Genomic DNA, 17,290 nt, shown 5'->3' on the forward strand with positions numbered 1-17,290 from the left:
AATTTAATCATAAAAATTCACACTATACTCGAGTATAAACGGTAACCTCACCCCCTACAACACTCACTGTCAACATTACAATTACAGTATTCCCTTAAAGCTCGCTGGGTTTAGGTAAAATGGATCCCTTGAGAAAGCACAATACCCAAGTTTTTCATGCCAGTTCCAGGAATGTGCAAAATACATATATAAATAGCTACTGTATATGCACATGTATAACAACATCATGTATGCAGAAGACAATATAAGATATATGAAATAACATAAATAAATAAACAAATATGAAATAACACTGTACGGACATTAGGTCCACACAGTGATAGTTAGTTGTGGTAGTGACAATACAAAGACAATACCTCTGAAACATCAGCTGATCTGGTGCACAGGAACATGCCCGGTACCGATAAGTATTTGTAATGTGTATACCGTATGTACACTCGCACCAAAAAGTATCGGTGTAGGGTGAGATCGACGACTTCCGAAACGATACGTATACACTGTGATGTGTCGGGAAGGTTGGTAAGTGTATCCTCATAACCCCCCCCCCCCTCCACTAGGTGTTGCCAGATGGCTGACAATCAGTGTGTTTGTTTCCTCTTTTCGGATTGTGGCTTTGTGTCGACTGAATGATGAGCAAGAGTTCGGTCTCGGTGAACGTGGGTATAAAACAGAGGCAATATGAAGCAGTAGAGATCTACACATGCCAGACGACATGGAAACCTCAGAGGGAACACGAGGAGCTATTATTGCCCTTCATAACAAAGGGTTCGGCGTCACAGATATTAGCCGGCGGGTTGGTGTCCACAGGAACACCACTGCACAATGGATTCGGCAATACCTCGTAACTGGTGCTACAGACGACAGGTCTCGGAGCGGCCGTCCACGCTGCACCACCCCTCAGGACGACCAGGTTGAGTGGTTTATTTGGTAGCATAAATTAATGTGGCAATATTCACAAGTATCACAAATAATTTTGTTAACAGGGAACTCCTCATATTTCATACTGTCTATTTATCACTTCCCGACCTTATTTATAACGGTTTGTTTCACTTGACCAGGCCATAGTAGCTGCTCAGCAGGATTACAGGGCTGCCAACATGCGGCTGGAACAACTCGCCTTTCCCAATACCTATCGTCACTGGTCTCAAACTGTTCACACTACAATATGCACCGATACTTTTTGTTGCGAGTGTACCTATACGTATAATTACATCCTTTTGCATAAATTCGGTAAATTTTATTAATAATACAAACAAATGTTTGATAATAGGTTCATAAAGTGATAGTGAGGTGTGGTAGTGAGAAACATGATAGCATATAGCCAGTGATTTGGCTTTGCCAGTACAGTAAACTATTAACTCTGCAAAAATAATTTTTCCAAAATTGTACTATGTACTGTCCTGTAGTGTTGCCTCCTCTTGATCCCTGACACACAGCCTCAGATTTAATTTCTTTATTTTCCATGACAATCAGTGAGTTTCCGAAGGACGAAAGCTTTAACACCGCGAGTTTTAAGGGAATACTGTACACATAACACCACACTCAAAACTTTCCAACACCCTTACCAAGCCAGGAAAGCAGGGCCAGCAAAATGCTCATCCAACTCTGCCTGAGTGATGCCCATCTTGGTGTAAACACGATGCCATATTGCCTCTTGCCCTGTGAAGGCAAGAGGAAGGTTGATGCCATTCAGTGCCATCCAGTCAATTTCTCTCTGCCACCGTTGCCATCCCCACCATACCATTGAGTAAGACACAGTACATACATTCTGGTAGTAGCGAAATCTTGAAAGAGGCAAAATTATATTTTCCATTAGTAAACTAGAATACACCATGTATCATTCAGTCAGCTATTCTAGGATCCACATAAACTTAAATATGACTGGGAAGTTTGAAGAAGCGAATGTTAAACATGTTCTGCCTAAAAAAAATTTCAGTTACCTGAATGTTTTTTAGGGAAATACAATAAGTGAAACTAATCAACAACTGGAATTTCAAGGAAGAGACTTTCATAAAGGTTCTATATCTGTTCACTATCAAAAAATTCTACTTGATTTTCAGTCACCAAACTATGCTAATTTCAATCAACATTCATTTGTCCACTGAAAGATTAGTTAGTCTATAGTTGGATGTTCATTCATGTTAAGACCTGCTATTGACTTTCCAATTAATTCATTGTACAGTACTCATTATCCGAGGGTAATTGGGACCAGAAAAACGCCCCTGATAACGAATCCACTTAAAGTGGGGAATTAATCTCATAAGAAATAATGGAAGTAGGTCAAATTGGGACCATGACATTATACACGACACTCAAAAAACAAATTATATGATATATTTTAACAATTATTTACCTTAGAAACATTTGTTAAATATTTGATAACATATTATTTTAAGAAATGATTTAACTTTATGAGTTATCTAACGTCCTTAAAGCTCATTGGGGTCGGTGTGTTGAAGCAACATAGGTTGTGCCAGCGACCCGGTGGTCCGCTGCAACTATTGCTGGTGCACAGTCTTTCAAGTGATTCATTATTATGTTTTAAAAATAAATAATTTTAACATAATAAAATGGTAGAGATGTTTAGCTTGATTGGATTGATGGAGGTGGGTGCTGGGGGATGGAGGATTAGTCGGAGGATGAAAGAGAAACAGGACTGGGTGGATTGTGCACTCCCACTCTTCTTTTGCCTAATCACTTCTAATTTTACATCTACCCTGTATACTATAGCAAGTATGCTTCCTTTTGAGCACTGTACCACCCTGTTTGGGTTGGCAACTCATGGCTACAAAAATCATAAAATAATTCACCACAACATGCACGAAGACGCAACAAAGGCGGGAGTAAACACAACATAGCACTGGTCTGGACAATGCTGGGACACGTGTGCGTGCCTGCCTGACGCCAGGAATAGGATGAAATTTCAAATGCTTCAGCTAAAGATCTGTAGATTTTATCGGGAGTTTTAAATCTGTAGATTTTATCGGGAGTTTTAAATCTGTAGATTTTATCCAGAGTTTTGAGAGTTTTTGAGTGGTTTTTGAGTGAAATCCACTTAAATGCAGGGACTTTTTATGTGGATGGTCACAAAAAGTTGACCACTTAACTGCAAAACCGCAAACAGTGAATACAGCATGCCCTTAAATTTTGCGGGGGTTAGGTTCTCAAAACGGCCGCGAATCGTCAAATCCACGAATAACATTCGCTGACCAGGAGGGGGGGGAGGGGTTACATTTTTACTTGCGTACAAAGAAATGTATATTCCCTCTATGTGTTTGACCTTAGGGCAATTATTTCTTTTACCTGCACAGAGTGGACTTGTGGGTAGACTGTCACATTTTTAATACATTTGTTTCCAATTGCATATACAGTACCTGTATGTATTGTATGTGTGTGTGTGTGTGTGTGTGTGTGTGTGTGTAGATATATATACACACAAAACACATACAAATATATAATAATGGGAAAATCTTCTCACAATAATCAGAAACAAATGTATTATAAATGTTGAGTCTACCCTCAAGTCTACTCCGTATAAAGGAAATTACTGTCTCTAGAACAAATGGCTCCCTGTCCCGGCCGCAAAAATGCCGGCAACTTTAAAACTACCCGCGGACATTTTTGGGTACATCCAGGGTGTCATCCGCGAATAATAGAGAACCGCAAAACAAAAATCAGCGAATTATCCAGGCTTACTGTACTCTTAAACGAGGACCTCCTGTACTGTCTTCCATGTACAGGTATCTGCAATATTTACTAATAAGTCTTTTGTCTTGACATACCATATAAGTATTGCAAAAGTGTAGAATATTTGTATGACTATATAAAGAGACAAATTTAATTGTTTTATTTTGTTAAGTGCCTAAGTCCACTCTTTCTCTCTTTTCCACTAACCTGTCATTAGACGTGACATTGAACTGAGCTGAGGGTAATGTCTCAGGAAGGTCTAGCTGGTCAGCCTCCCAAGACACATGAGCATTGCAGTAGTATTTAAGGTAGTGCAGAATGCCCCAGGCAGCTGCCACACCACTTGTTCCTGCTACATCTACGCTACCATTAACACCAGGGGAGTTCACCTGATCCAGAGAGGAGTTTCATATGCTAAAATGCAAATTAAGTCCAAGGAAGCATGTTCATATAACAGGGTGTATGTTCAGGAGCACTCTGAAATGTTTGGGAACACATATCACAGAGTATGTTCAGCTGTATGAGAGCACATAGAGATATAAGGGTGCACTCTAATATCAGGGAACATCTTGAAAGGCTTATGAGTATGTCAAGATATTCAAAAGCATATTGAAATGTAAAGAAGCATACTATTTTGATATCAGACAGTATTTTCAGATACTATACTCTATTAGGAATTTATATACAGTATTTAAAATATATTAAAATGCTTATGTACTGTATGTTTTGGAAGATGTTTAAAAGCAGAGAAAGATGTTTTGCTGTTTCAGAGAATGTAATTGATATTAAAGGAATTAGGGGCATTTAAAAACTGAGGATAATGATTTGTTGTTAAGGAGAAAGAAGATGCGAAGAATGCTGGTTACTGATAGGTACAAGTACTCTACTTGCATTGTCTGTTTCACTTACATACTTGTAGATGGGAAAGATTAAGGTCAATAACTAGATACAGACAGACATATAGACAAAGCTGCAGAGAGATACTGAACTAAGCAAAAATCATACAGGCTAAACAAAAGACCATGTGAAAATAATATGTATATCATCAGATAAAGGCTATCTCATGAAGTGACTTTCCCGATTTGGAGTATTGTCACCTTGTCTGATTCCTGAGATATGCTAGAGAGTGCCAGTTGATTGAAAATATCCAAAGGAGGGCCACTAGACTGGTGCCTACAACCCGCCACCTCAGGGACCCAGAGAGATTGGAATGCCTGCCGTTGCCGAGCTTATATTACAGATGGGAAGGGGTGACTTAATAGAAGTTTTAAGCCACCTCAGAGAACATTAATCAGTCAAGCACTTTTTTTTCCCCCCACTTATCAAGCAGTTGGTCTATCCATTGTTAGTACAGGTGGAAATCAGAGACTGGGAAAACTGTGATGTTTGGTAGGATCTCAAATGTGCCCGGGCCAAGCAGGATTCAAACCCTTGACATATTGGTGAGAGATTCACCAAATCATACCTGGAACTTGCAGATACCAGTCCCACAAAAGGTCACAGCCTCAGGTTGAAGGAGGCACATGTTCAGAAAATTGTCAAGCCAAACTTTTTTGGAGAGAAAGAGTCGTGAACTCTTGGATTAATCAAGTTACTGTAATGTGATATTCTTCAGGAATGCAACTACTGCATTATAAAGTAGAACTGACTGTAAGGTGTACTTATCCACAGTGCATAACAGAGACATGATTGGCTGCCGAAGTGGTTAACAAGCTGATCAGTGGTGAAGAGGATAAAGCACAGTAAAGTACATGCAGGAACAAATGAATTGTTTTACCTTGTTCTCTTCCCAAGATAATGCATCCATAAAAAAGAATTGACAACTTGAGGGATTAAGCAAAATATTGAGTACAGGTGCTCCTCGACTTACGACATACAGTACAGTACTCGACTTACGACAACTCGGACATAAAATATTTTTCAAATTACGTATTTTCTAGTACCGAAGTTAGTGATCGCACTGTGTACTGACAAAATTTTCGTTTGTAATTCCCTTTAAAATGGCTGGCAAGCATAAAAGTGAGAGTTCTCGTGGTACTGAGAAGAAAAAGAGACACCCATTTCAGAATTTCTATGTACTATTTTCGCCTTTTCAACTTACGACCTGGTCGTTGGGACGGAACCCCGTCGTAAGTAGAGGAGAGACTGTACTAGCCAAGTTACCTGGCTCTCTGTCTTCAAAACTGTGGAACTGCATCCAACCCATGGGTTGGAGGCCTTGGTCAGCCCTGACCCACCCCTCATGGAAGGACAGGAAAGAGAACACGACCATCCCCTTGGCCCCCAGCACCTCCCTACCCTAATTTCAACTCCGTTTCTTCAAACCTACGGAAATTCGTAACGCACGCACGCACATACCGCACGCACGCACGCACGCACGCACGCACGCACACACACACACACACACACACACACACACACACACACACACTGTATTTTATAAACAATACATACTGTACTGTAACAGATTATATGAAATATATGTTAGATCTGGAGATGCAGTAGTAGGAAGCAAGGAATAAGGATAAGAGGGTATTTATCTGGAGTAAAGGGGCATTAAAAATAAAATAACAATCATATCAAAAGGTAAAGAAATATAAGATTTTTGATAATTTATGATACTGTACTATATATATATCACAGTATGTCGACCTGTGGTGTAATGGTCAGCATTCTCGCCTTGTTTCCAAGACAATTTTGAAACTACGTACTGTACAGGTATTTCCAGCTTAACGTCATAATTTTCAAAATACCTAGCCAGTACGAGAAATTATTTTTGTATTTTCCCATACACACGAGGAAACATTCTTAGGAATGACCATATTGTAATCATTGAAAATTATATCCCCCCCTCCAGTGTTTACTCTCTGAATATGCCCTTCAACAACCCATCCTCATGACACCTCTCATCACAACCCCACTCACAGCAACTTACCATAAAAGTATCCCTTCCTTCAGGACCTATACTGGGATCCACTCTCACAACAAAGTCCTTAGCTCTTTCTGGTAGTAAACGCTTTAAGAGTTCTCCCACTGCTTCAGCCTGGTCTTCAGGGCTTGTTTGGGATTTTATGTCCCGTAGATATCGCTCCCAGGGCTGTGGGTCTTCTAACACGTTCCCTGAAAACAAACCAAAAGTGATTTGCATTTTCTTTTTCTCTACTGATCTGTCACTCCTTCTCTACCTGTCTTAAAATTACTCATAGTGTTTAGAATTAGTGGCTGAAAATATTAGTTTCAAGTATACTGGGTGACTGCTAAGAAAAGTGGCCAGATATTTAAATGTGACAAAAAATGGACAATTTGGTATGTACAGTTGCCTTGAAGAGTTTCTTTACCACCTGTGATGATGCTTACATTAATGTGGCAGCGTCGCAATGCCAAATTTATGAATGAATGGTCTTGTAACGATGGAGCTGATTAGTGGACAAGTTCCAGTGTTGGACATCAGGAGATGGGGGTTGGGGAGTGGGATCCCAATCTCAGAGGTAAAATTGTGAAGGCTATCCCACTGCCATACTATCGTGTTTCAATAATCCTCCTCAATCTTAGTGTTGATAATTCATGATGGCTCTGAACACACCTGTAAAGACGATCCCCACTGCTGCCGTGACCAACAGCACCTCACTCACACCAAAATCCACTACAGGTACTCACATTTATATTCAATGCCTCTTACAATCTGTATATTATGATTGCCAGTTTCCCACAAGATAAAACTCATAGATTATACTTTATAACTATCTATTGGTAGTCATATACTGTATTCAGGTGGTGTCAGGTGTGGTAGTGATGGGTCTTTGTGTGGGTGCTTGGTCGAGGCTAGTTAGGGTGGGGGTGCAGTCATTCATAGTGTTAATCACATCAAAAGTATTCAGGAGTTAGTAAGAGAAGGGAAGTATTTTAGTTCTATCCAATTTCATGTCTTTTTATGCATCAATAAGAAATAGCATTTCACACTTAATCAGTAAGAGCTCTCTACTAGTAGACATTAGGTGCACCTGCAATGCAGGGCTGTGGGACACATTTACTGCAACTTATGATACATTAATATCACCAACATGATACAGGGTAATGTAATGTTTGTGTTTTATTTATTAGGTTGTCTACATATGCTGTCATTTCCAGATAATTTATTGACTGATAAAGTAGGCTGTAGTAGACCAAAGGATAGGCTGACTATAGTCCCACAGGCTCACACAGGTCCCTCCCAAACTGCTAATTGTCTTCACAAGATGTAGTCGCTTACAAAGTATATCACTGAAATATCTAACGGTCACCAGTCTTGCAGTCAGGTTGATAAAAACTTTGATTGAGCTTAGCAATAGAAAGATTTAACAAAGGTACGGACATTGTATGGCGGTGGTGTACCGGCTAGCACATAGCAGGTCACCGTTGATATTTGATTTTGTATTATGGTAATTAATATTACACCCACGATATCACGAAGCTTAAACATTGTAGTAATTGCAGGGGTCAACCTTCATGACTCAGTGGACCCACTCCCTTCTTCACACTACCTCGCCGCCACAACCATCATCCATTCTTACCATACACGGTGGAACAGGCTGTCAATGAGCTTGTCAGCCTGTAATCTCCTAACCATGACATTTATGAATGTTAATATAAGTCTCAGTTTTCATATTCAATGAATATTTGAACATCGCAAGCATCAGAAGTGTAATGCTAAGGGCATAATGAATTGCAAATTCTTAACCTAACACAGTTCAAATGGGGCTTTGAGGGTGGTGGTGGTGTGACCAGTAAGGGGGGAGATCTACCCCACCACCAAGCTATTGTATTAAGTAAGTAGCTAATCCTCCTCAAGCTATGAAAACTGGTATTCCCTATTTGGTTAAGTTAACATTCAGATTACCAATACTATATAATGCTATTGCCTCCTGTCTGCTCAATTATATGTGAATTAAATTAACTATTTTGATATAAACTTTGTAGTTGACCACTGACCATTAATAACTGGACCTGAGGCTCAGGTAGGGATTATTGACTTGAATTAATTGTAAGGTGAAGGTTTATACGTTATACCAACACTTCTAAAATGTAAGCATAATTATAAATCTTTATCATTTGTTATTCTGGTGATCTGAATATGACCAAGAGCAAGAGTTCCCCTACTACACCCTGACCCAGCAAATTAGTGTTTCAAACATCTGTTTTTCCACAAATCTGTGCATTTCCTTACCATTACCCAATTACTGTGTTTACTGCTTGTCAGTGCTCATTTCAGAAAAATAAAAATAGATTTTGTTGTAACTGCCAAAAATTTTTCATTAATTATTCGGAAATTTAAAGAAAATTATTGAAATCATTATGACAGCTTAATAAATTCAATATTCAGTAGTATTATTAGATTCAGTTTACCTTATACAGTAATACCCCGATTTACGCGGTCAATTGAACCCGCGGAGGTCCGCGTAAACAATATGTTTGGTATCTACAAGAGTAAAGTTGGACTTACAAACAATTGGACTTACAAACAAGCCTCAGGAACGTAACTCGTTCGTAAGTAGAGAAGCACCTGTACGTAGTAGTATATTTGAGTACAAAGTGTGTACAGTACAGGTAATGTTACTCAAAATTATGGCTTATTTATATTTAATTTACATATAACATTTGTTTAATTTAAGTTTCTAGCAGTTCATGGTGCTTTAGAGACACAGGAGGCGTATAATTAGTGGGTCAGAAGTGTACGTATTGTTAAAATGTTATTATGTGACCTCGGTTGGTCCGGCAAAACGGATAATCCGGCAAGGTTTTGGAACCAAGAGTACCGGAAAATCGATGGTGGACCTGTATGTGAATTCTAATATTTTTTTTCTTGTATGTGATGCCTTTCCCACCAAAAATAATAATAATGTCCTTCCCGAATTTCCCCCTTGGACTAGAGGCAGAAATTGTGACATTAAATAATTTTCCCAAGTGTTTGGCCCAGCTGAAATCATTAATCATGGCAGAAAATTTCATTTTTTTATCAGTGAAAGGGGTGAATTGGTGCTGGTTTTCTTTTTTCGATTTTTCTTATTTTACCATTTCAGTATATTACTTACTTTACTTTATCCTCTTTGCCACCGATTGGCTCAGTAGTCACTTGGGCAGTCAGTCACATCTCTGTTATGCAGTGTTGACAAGTCCTGGGCCTGTACCTGACTTAATTTCAACTTGTTCCTAAATTCCTAAAAGCAAACTTAAATATATAAAGCCAACTCAATTCACTTCTTGACTCCTAAAAAATAATCCAGAGGTCTAACACCATTTATTTATTTTATATTTTAAAATCTTAATCATGCCTTAAGTCATAAAATACTACAGTTCCTCCCTTAATTCCTCTACAACACTCTTTGGTCCTGAAACCAACATTTTTGCATCTCCCAATCCCTAAGAATATGAATGACCACAATCTATCCCTGACAAGAAATACTAACCTTCAGCCATCATTTAACATCTTTATTTTATCCTCTTTGCCACTTGTTGGCTTACCTGCTTGCACACATTACCCAATGTATTTTTAAAAACAAAACTACTAGAACATTTCACTGCACAACTCTTCAAGTAAAAACTGCATATTGTTGTTACAATGTACGGTATATATGTTGGTGGTTAAATACCAAGTCAATAGGCACCATTCATAAGCCTTTATTGTATCCCAGATGCATCAGAAAAGGGGGGGGGGGGGCAGGGAGGCCCTGAGCCCCCCCCTATAAAAAAAATTAAAATAATAATAATAATAAAAGTGCATCACATTACTTTTCATTAGTGATGTCACAAAGCTTCGTAACTGCAACTGCATAAATTATCACAACCACCACAACCGAAACAACCATATGAACCCACGTGGTTGTTGCAGTTGTGAAACAATCACAAACAAGGGTTGAGAGTTGAGAAGGGCGGTGGGGCCCTCCAACCAATGTGTTGCCTTTATGTACAATAAGCTACAATAGCAGATACAGTGTACAATGTTTTTAGATCTTTATAGTGATAAACCTTGAATAAGTTACTTAATTACAGGCGACCATTTGTGACCTTTTTCACACAGGGAGTGTAAAAAAGTGGTAGTATTGAACAATCTGATGAGCAAAAACCTCTTGTTTTAATTTGGGGCTAAACATGACTGTACTTTAATGTACAACTTGTACTCAAAGGCACTAAGTTAATTACTAAAATTTTTATGTCTGGTGTAAGCTATGGGGTGTTTATACTCAAATTAATCACTATCTTGCAAGAATTCCAGCACTGCAAGTTATATTCTACTAAGTCAGTGACATTTTATAAAAGAAAAACTTAATTCCCTGTCTTTTATAATCCTGAGTCCCTGACCTGCACCACCCCCTCCCCCTCCACTGACAACTGATCTCCCCTCACTGGCTGTGAACACCCCACCACTCCCTCCCAGCCGGCAAGGGAGGCGAGATGTCAGTGATCAGGGTTTTACAAGATGAGTTTGGTTCAGGCTTAAAGTTTTTCTCTTATAAAATGTCATAGACTTGACTTAGCAGAATATAACTTGCATTGCTGGAATCCTTGCAAGATAGCAATTATTTTGAGTATAAACATCTCATTGTTTGCTCAAAGAGATAAAAATTTTAGTCCTCTAGCATAGTACATTTGAGAACAAACTGTACAGTACACTAAAGTAGAGTAATATGTTGTTCAAAATTATGGCTTTTTCACATGGAAAAATCATAGGAAGGTAAGTTGAAAGTTTACACAGGATACAGCATTAATCCAAGTTTAAAGTTGAACCAAACAACAGCAACCGTGCAGTTATGACTTCCTGACAACTGGAGAGCTTTGAAATTTGACAACTGTGACATCACTATTTTGCATTTATCTTCATTCCACATACATCTTCAGTATAAAGTCACAATAGCATAATCCTGAATTACTGACATGAATATAAATATCAGTAAAGATAATAAATTTAGTTTTTGAGTTTCCTGTATTGTATACATATTAATTAGGCAGTTCTGTTAGTTTGTAACGAATATGAAAGGCCTAGTGCACATCGGAAACAGGACATACCAGGCTGTGAACCTCGTGCAGAACTTCAATTTTCCTATGGTACCGTGTTTGCAAATCTTCACTACCATTCTCATGATAACCAAGCAATTGTCCGACATGCTGCATTGGATCTGTCTGCTGCAACAACCATGAAAAATATTGTTGAAGATGACATTCTTAGTGAGAGATCTACTAAAGTATGGCAAACAATAACGAAGGAGTACTACATCGAAGTTTTTCTCCGGCTGAGGGATGCGGTAAGAAAACGACCGCAGCTGTGGGCAAGTGGTGACTGGCAGCTTCATCATCATGACAACGCGACTGCCCATTCTTCACGTCTCGTGCAGGGTTTTTTGGCAAAACATCGCATCACCCAGGTCTCTCAGCCCCCCTACAGCCCAGATTTGGCTCCCTGAGACTTCTGGCTTTTCTCAAAGCTAAAATCGCCGTTGAAAGGGAGGAGATTTCAGACCGTGGACGAGATTAAGGAGAATGCGACGATGCAGCTGATGGAGAACCAGAAAGAGGACTTTGCAGACTGTTTTGAAAAGTGGAAGGGACGCTGGGAGAAGTGTGTGAGGTCCCAAGGTGAGTACTTTGAAGGGGACTAAGGCGCCATTGTCCTAGGTAAGCAATATTTTTTTAATAGTATATATATATATATATATATATATATATATATATATATATATATATATATATATATATATATATATATATATATATATATATATATATATATATATATATATATATATATATATATACACACACACACACACAGTATTACCCCGCTTTACACGGTTTCACTTTCCGCGATTTCTCATTTACGCGGTACCTTGCCAGAACCGGACTTTCACTTTCCGCGGTGCATCTACTCATATACGCGTGAAGTATATATATATATATTTTTTATTTAGCTCATAAAATTCATACAAATTACCCGGCCAGAATATAATTTACATTGCTGGAATTCTTACAATATGATGATCATTTTGATTATAAACATCATGGATTTTGCATTAGACATACAAATTTTAGATCTAATGTAATAATTTGGTTTACACAAAGCAATTATTTTATCCTTTGTGCAGAATATATGAAGTTTACATTCAAAATATTCCCTGACCTGCAAGGAATCCAGAAATGTCAATTATATTATCCTAACTTTAGTCTGAGTTATTATTTATTACTAAAAATGTAAATATACTATTTTCTCCCAATCGCTTCTCTGTACGTAATTGACTACCTACAACTTACCTGCAACTTCACCAACAAGCACCAAGGCTATGACAACCAAGAGCAGCATTGGCTGGATCCATGACCTTGATATAATTTGGCATTTTTTTGTGCCTTCCTGCAAGAATAAATTTGTTGAATCAGTGAGTGCATTACAACATGAACACAAACATATTATCCTCTGGTTAAGAGCACATTGAAGGTATAACACATACAGTACATATAGAGCCAAGAAGATAGACCCAGAGCCAAGTAATTCAAGTGATATACACTGTACTGTACAGCATGCTTTCAGAGAGCAGTTGACCCAAAAATGTAAGAAAATAAAAATATATTGGATGAATATTAACAAAAATTTTAAATACAAAATATTTAGTATGGGTATACTAAAACATAAATAAATAGATATATAATTTATTTATAAAGAAATAAGTAAAACTTTGATTGTGTAATGTTGTTTGCCTTGCATATTAACTATACATATCATTAGTAAAGCCTCTGATAACGATGGTTCAACTAACGAAGATTCTTATCTAAGACCCTGGTTAATTTAGGACCCAATTAAATTTATGTCATTATTGTCTTTGTATTGACGACAAAATTAAAAAAATTTATATTACATTTTCATATAAATAATACACCCCATTAAAAAAAAAAACACGCCTTGCGCACGGAGGCTGCCAGGCTTGTTAGTGGTGACGCCAGCATCACTAGTATAAACAACCGCAGCTTGCGGGCCCATTGTTTTCACGCATCTGAACAGGAAAAACTGCGTGTCTCCTTCATTAATCATCACACGCACGTGTTCCCGTACATGTCACGCGACCAATCAAAAGCTTCTTTTTTTTTGCAACCAATTAAAATGATTTGTGGTTTAATTCACTGTATTTTTGGCCCAATCAAAATCGATTTTTATTTTTGGTCTCTCATATTTTAAAATTCAACTTCATTTCCGACCATGGAAGTCTGCGATGGGTGTTACTTTAATTATATGAAGCCGATTGAGAGTTTTGGGGAAAAAACAAAGAAATTATAAAAAAATTTCGATCGCATGGTGTTCTTCCAACCTCAGTAAAGTGTCTTAAGAGCAAGACTGAATGTAAATATCACAAAGCCCAACATATGTGGCGTTGTGTAAGACTCAGAATCCAACGACGAACAAGAACCAGACCAATAAGGTAAGACATAGGTGATTCCTTCATATGGTGAGAGTCAGTTAGGTTAGGTTAGGTCAGGTCAGGTTAGGTTAGGTTAGGTTAGGTCAGGTCAGGTCAGGTTAGGTTAGGTTAGGTTAGGTTAGGTTAGGTTAGGTTAGGTTAGGTTAGGTTAGGTTTGGTTTTTGTTTTTCTAGTGTTTTTTGTGTATTTTTTAGTCGCTTAGCAACTTTTTTTTTCGGAAAACGTCAAACGAAAAAAAATCGCAAAAAAACCAGGCTAATTTCCGCCAAATATGAAGGTGACACTCGGTACACACACACACACTAGAGGAATATATGTTTGTCTTTCTAACAGTGGGAGGTGGAAGGGCACATTTACCTAAAACTAGACCCAAAAATATTGTGGAACATTAAGGCCAACTTGTATTAAAAAAAATAACAACATAAAAGGTTTCAACTTGGAGTTCCTTCAGTTACAACAATTGAAAACTTACCAAATTATCACATACAATAGTAATGGTACGGAAGAAAACTTTTAAATGATCATTCACAAAACTGTTTTATCACAAATGAAGTCAAACAACATGGTAAACCTCATAATACTTACCATTATATATACAGCACCAGGACCCAACACACTGCAGGCTCCACCACCACTACCTGTGGCTCCTCTTGTGGCCAGGAGTCATTTAAGTAGTGTGTGTTGGTCGGACAGCCTCTCTCCACCAATAACAACTAAGATCAGACGCCTCTCGACCAATAACAACTAAGGATCAGACGCTGGCTGTACAGGGAGCGACTTCACTCGTCGCTCCGTTGTGGGCGGTATAATGGGGTTTTTCTTCCCTTTTTCATTAAAATACAGTATTAGAAAATGACTTTTAGCTCACATATAATGTGGAAAGACTAAATGGAAAGTTATTATTAAGTGATTGCAATAACCTACTAATGTTTTTTTCCTACACGAATAAGGAGATAGAAAAAAGCATACAAATATTTTATTATACAGTATAACGTTTCCGTCGGAAATTTATATTGTCTAGTTATTTTCACTTTTATGTGACAACTACTATACTGTATTGTATTTACATCAACAAGTGGGCTGGGCTTTAAAGTAGAGGGAAATTGAGTGTAGGACAAAAGCCCCCTAGGACAAAAGCCCCCTAGGACAAAAAGGCCCCCTAGGACAAAAGCCCCCTAGGACACAAACCCCCTAGGACACAAACCCCCTAGGACACAAACCCCTAGGGACAAAAGCCCCCTAGGACAAAAGCCCCTAGGACAAAACCCCCCTAGGACAAAAGCCCCTAGGACAAAAGCCCCTAGGACACAAACCCCTAGACACAAACCCCCTAGGACACAAACCCCCTAGGACAAAGCCCCTCCCTAGGACACAAACCCCTAGGGGACAAAACCCCCTAGGACACAAACACAAAACCCCTAGGACACAAACCCCCTAGGACACAAACCCCCTAGGACAAAAACCCCCTAGGACAAAAGCCCCCTAGGACAAAAGCTCCCTAGGACACAAACCCCCTAGGACACAAACCCCCTAGGACAAAAACCCCCTAGGACAAAAGCCCCCTAGGACACAAACACCCTAGGACAAAAACACCCACGATAAATAATAAAAAAAAATAAAATAATTATTTTATTTTTTTTACAGTTTGTGGGGAATGGTAGTTTGTTCGGACTAAAAAATCACAATGTGCTCTCTGTATACATGTTGTATTGGATGTACAGTGCAGCTTGGTGCTGGGAAGGCAGCATGGTTACAAGCGTGATGTAGAGAGAGCTGATTGGTGAGGAGCTTGCTCAGAGGAGGTGTTGCCTGTTGCGGGGCTCAGGTAGAAGAAGGGAATTCACGGCGAGGTTGAGAGCTGATATAGCGGAGGTAGGCGTGGCTTGATAGCCGACCTCCGCTTTGTCAAACGTCGCTACTAGCCGACCCCGCTCTATAAGACCACGAGGCTTTGGCTGGGAAACTCGACAAGGTATCGGCTGGTCAGCGATAAACGGCAGTTGTAGTTGTAGGGGAGAGTATCCACTACAGTACAAGTCTCCACTCGACCAAAGCGTCAAGCAGCACAAAGGGGGAAAGCTTCTATCTGAGAAATATTGGACGCAAATTTGTACGTACTGTAAATAGTCTTAACAAAATGAAAGTCCATTTCTACTAAATAACAAAGTGTACTCATCCATTTGTTCTCTACCTCGCGGAGGACGTCAGAATTCCCTGACAGGAAAGGGTAAACTTAGTTTAAGATTGTATACAAGGTCTGTCCGGAAAGTATCCAGCCAATTACTATTAAAAAAAATATTGCTTACCTAGGACAATGGCGCCTTAGTCCCCTTCAAAGTACTCCCCTTGGGACCTCACACACTTCTCCCAGCGTCCCTTCCACTTTTCAAAACAGTCTACAAAATCCTCTTTCGGGATCTCCATCAGCTGCCTCGTCGCATTCTCCTTAATCTCATCCAGGCCAAACAATAACGAAGGAGTACTACATCAAAGTTTTTCTCCGGCTGAGGGATGCGGTAAGAAAACGACCGCAGCTGTGGGCAAGTGGTGACTGGCAGCTTCATCATGACAACGCGACTGCCCATTCTTCACGTCTAAAGCAGGAGGCAGCCATTCGTGAAGAGTGGAATAATTTAGACCCACAAATAATCCACAACTTGGCAGAGTCAGTTCCTTCACACCTGCAGGAGTGTATTAAGAGAAAAGGTAGGCTCATAGACTACCGGAAGTTTGTTAACTTCTCAGATTATTTTTGTATTAATATTTTATCTTGTTTATGTCCATCACGACCCTGCGCTTTTTGCAATGGCGAGGAGTGTATGTACTATATATAAGCACAGAAACATTACCACACATTAGTTTGCACTACAGTACACTGCTTGTCCATGTTCAGCACAGATGCTCTCTGATGCCTGTGCCAGCATCTTCTGATGCTAACAAAAATTACCATACCATTTTTTTTTTACAAAAGTGAGTTTTTGTTCTTATACCAAAGCACTGGAACATTATTTGTTTCATATTAGTGAATTTTCGTAAATTAAGGTTTTGTAAATTGAAGCACTCATGTACTGAATATTTAAGTATTAATGCAACTTTATAAACTTTGACAATGCAAGACAAAACTGTACAGGGAAGAGACCTTTGCTGACTACACATGTACTCTGGTT

General features: G+C 38.9%; 1 protein-coding gene across 5 annotated transcripts in view; it reads right to left on the reverse strand.

Moving 5' to 3' along the window:
- LOC121861184 (alpha-N-acetylglucosaminidase-like) overlaps positions 1–14,845 on the reverse strand; it is a 40,944-nt gene extending 26,099 nt beyond the window's left edge. For 4 of the 5 annotated variants that reach the window (XM_042358754.1, XM_042358752.1, XM_042358753.1 and 1 more), the window contains exons 1-5: positions 14,709–14,845; positions 12,967–13,063; positions 6,623–6,807; positions 3,895–4,076; positions 1,566–1,784 (exon numbers count right to left, since the gene is read on the reverse strand). In XM_042358754.1, the coding sequence (XP_042214688.1) occupies positions 1,566–1,784; positions 3,895–4,076; positions 6,623–6,807; positions 12,967–13,063; positions 14,709–14,711 (686 nt within the window). In that variant the 5' untranslated portion in view covers positions 14,712–14,845. Of the gene's footprint in view, positions 1–1,565; positions 1,785–3,894; positions 4,077–6,622; positions 6,808–12,966; positions 13,064–14,708 lie in introns of those variants that run through there. The other variant, XM_042358755.1, reaches the window with a different exon arrangement.
- Positions 14,846–17,290: the final 2,445 nt, after the last annotated feature.

Source organism: Homarus americanus, unplaced genomic scaffold (genome assembly GCF_018991925.1).
Source record: "Homarus americanus isolate GMGI-L3 unplaced genomic scaffold, GMGI_Hamer_2.0 scaffold21314, whole genome shotgun sequence".
NCBI classification, from domain to species: Eukaryota; Metazoa; Arthropoda; class Malacostraca; order Decapoda; family Nephropidae; genus Homarus; species Homarus americanus.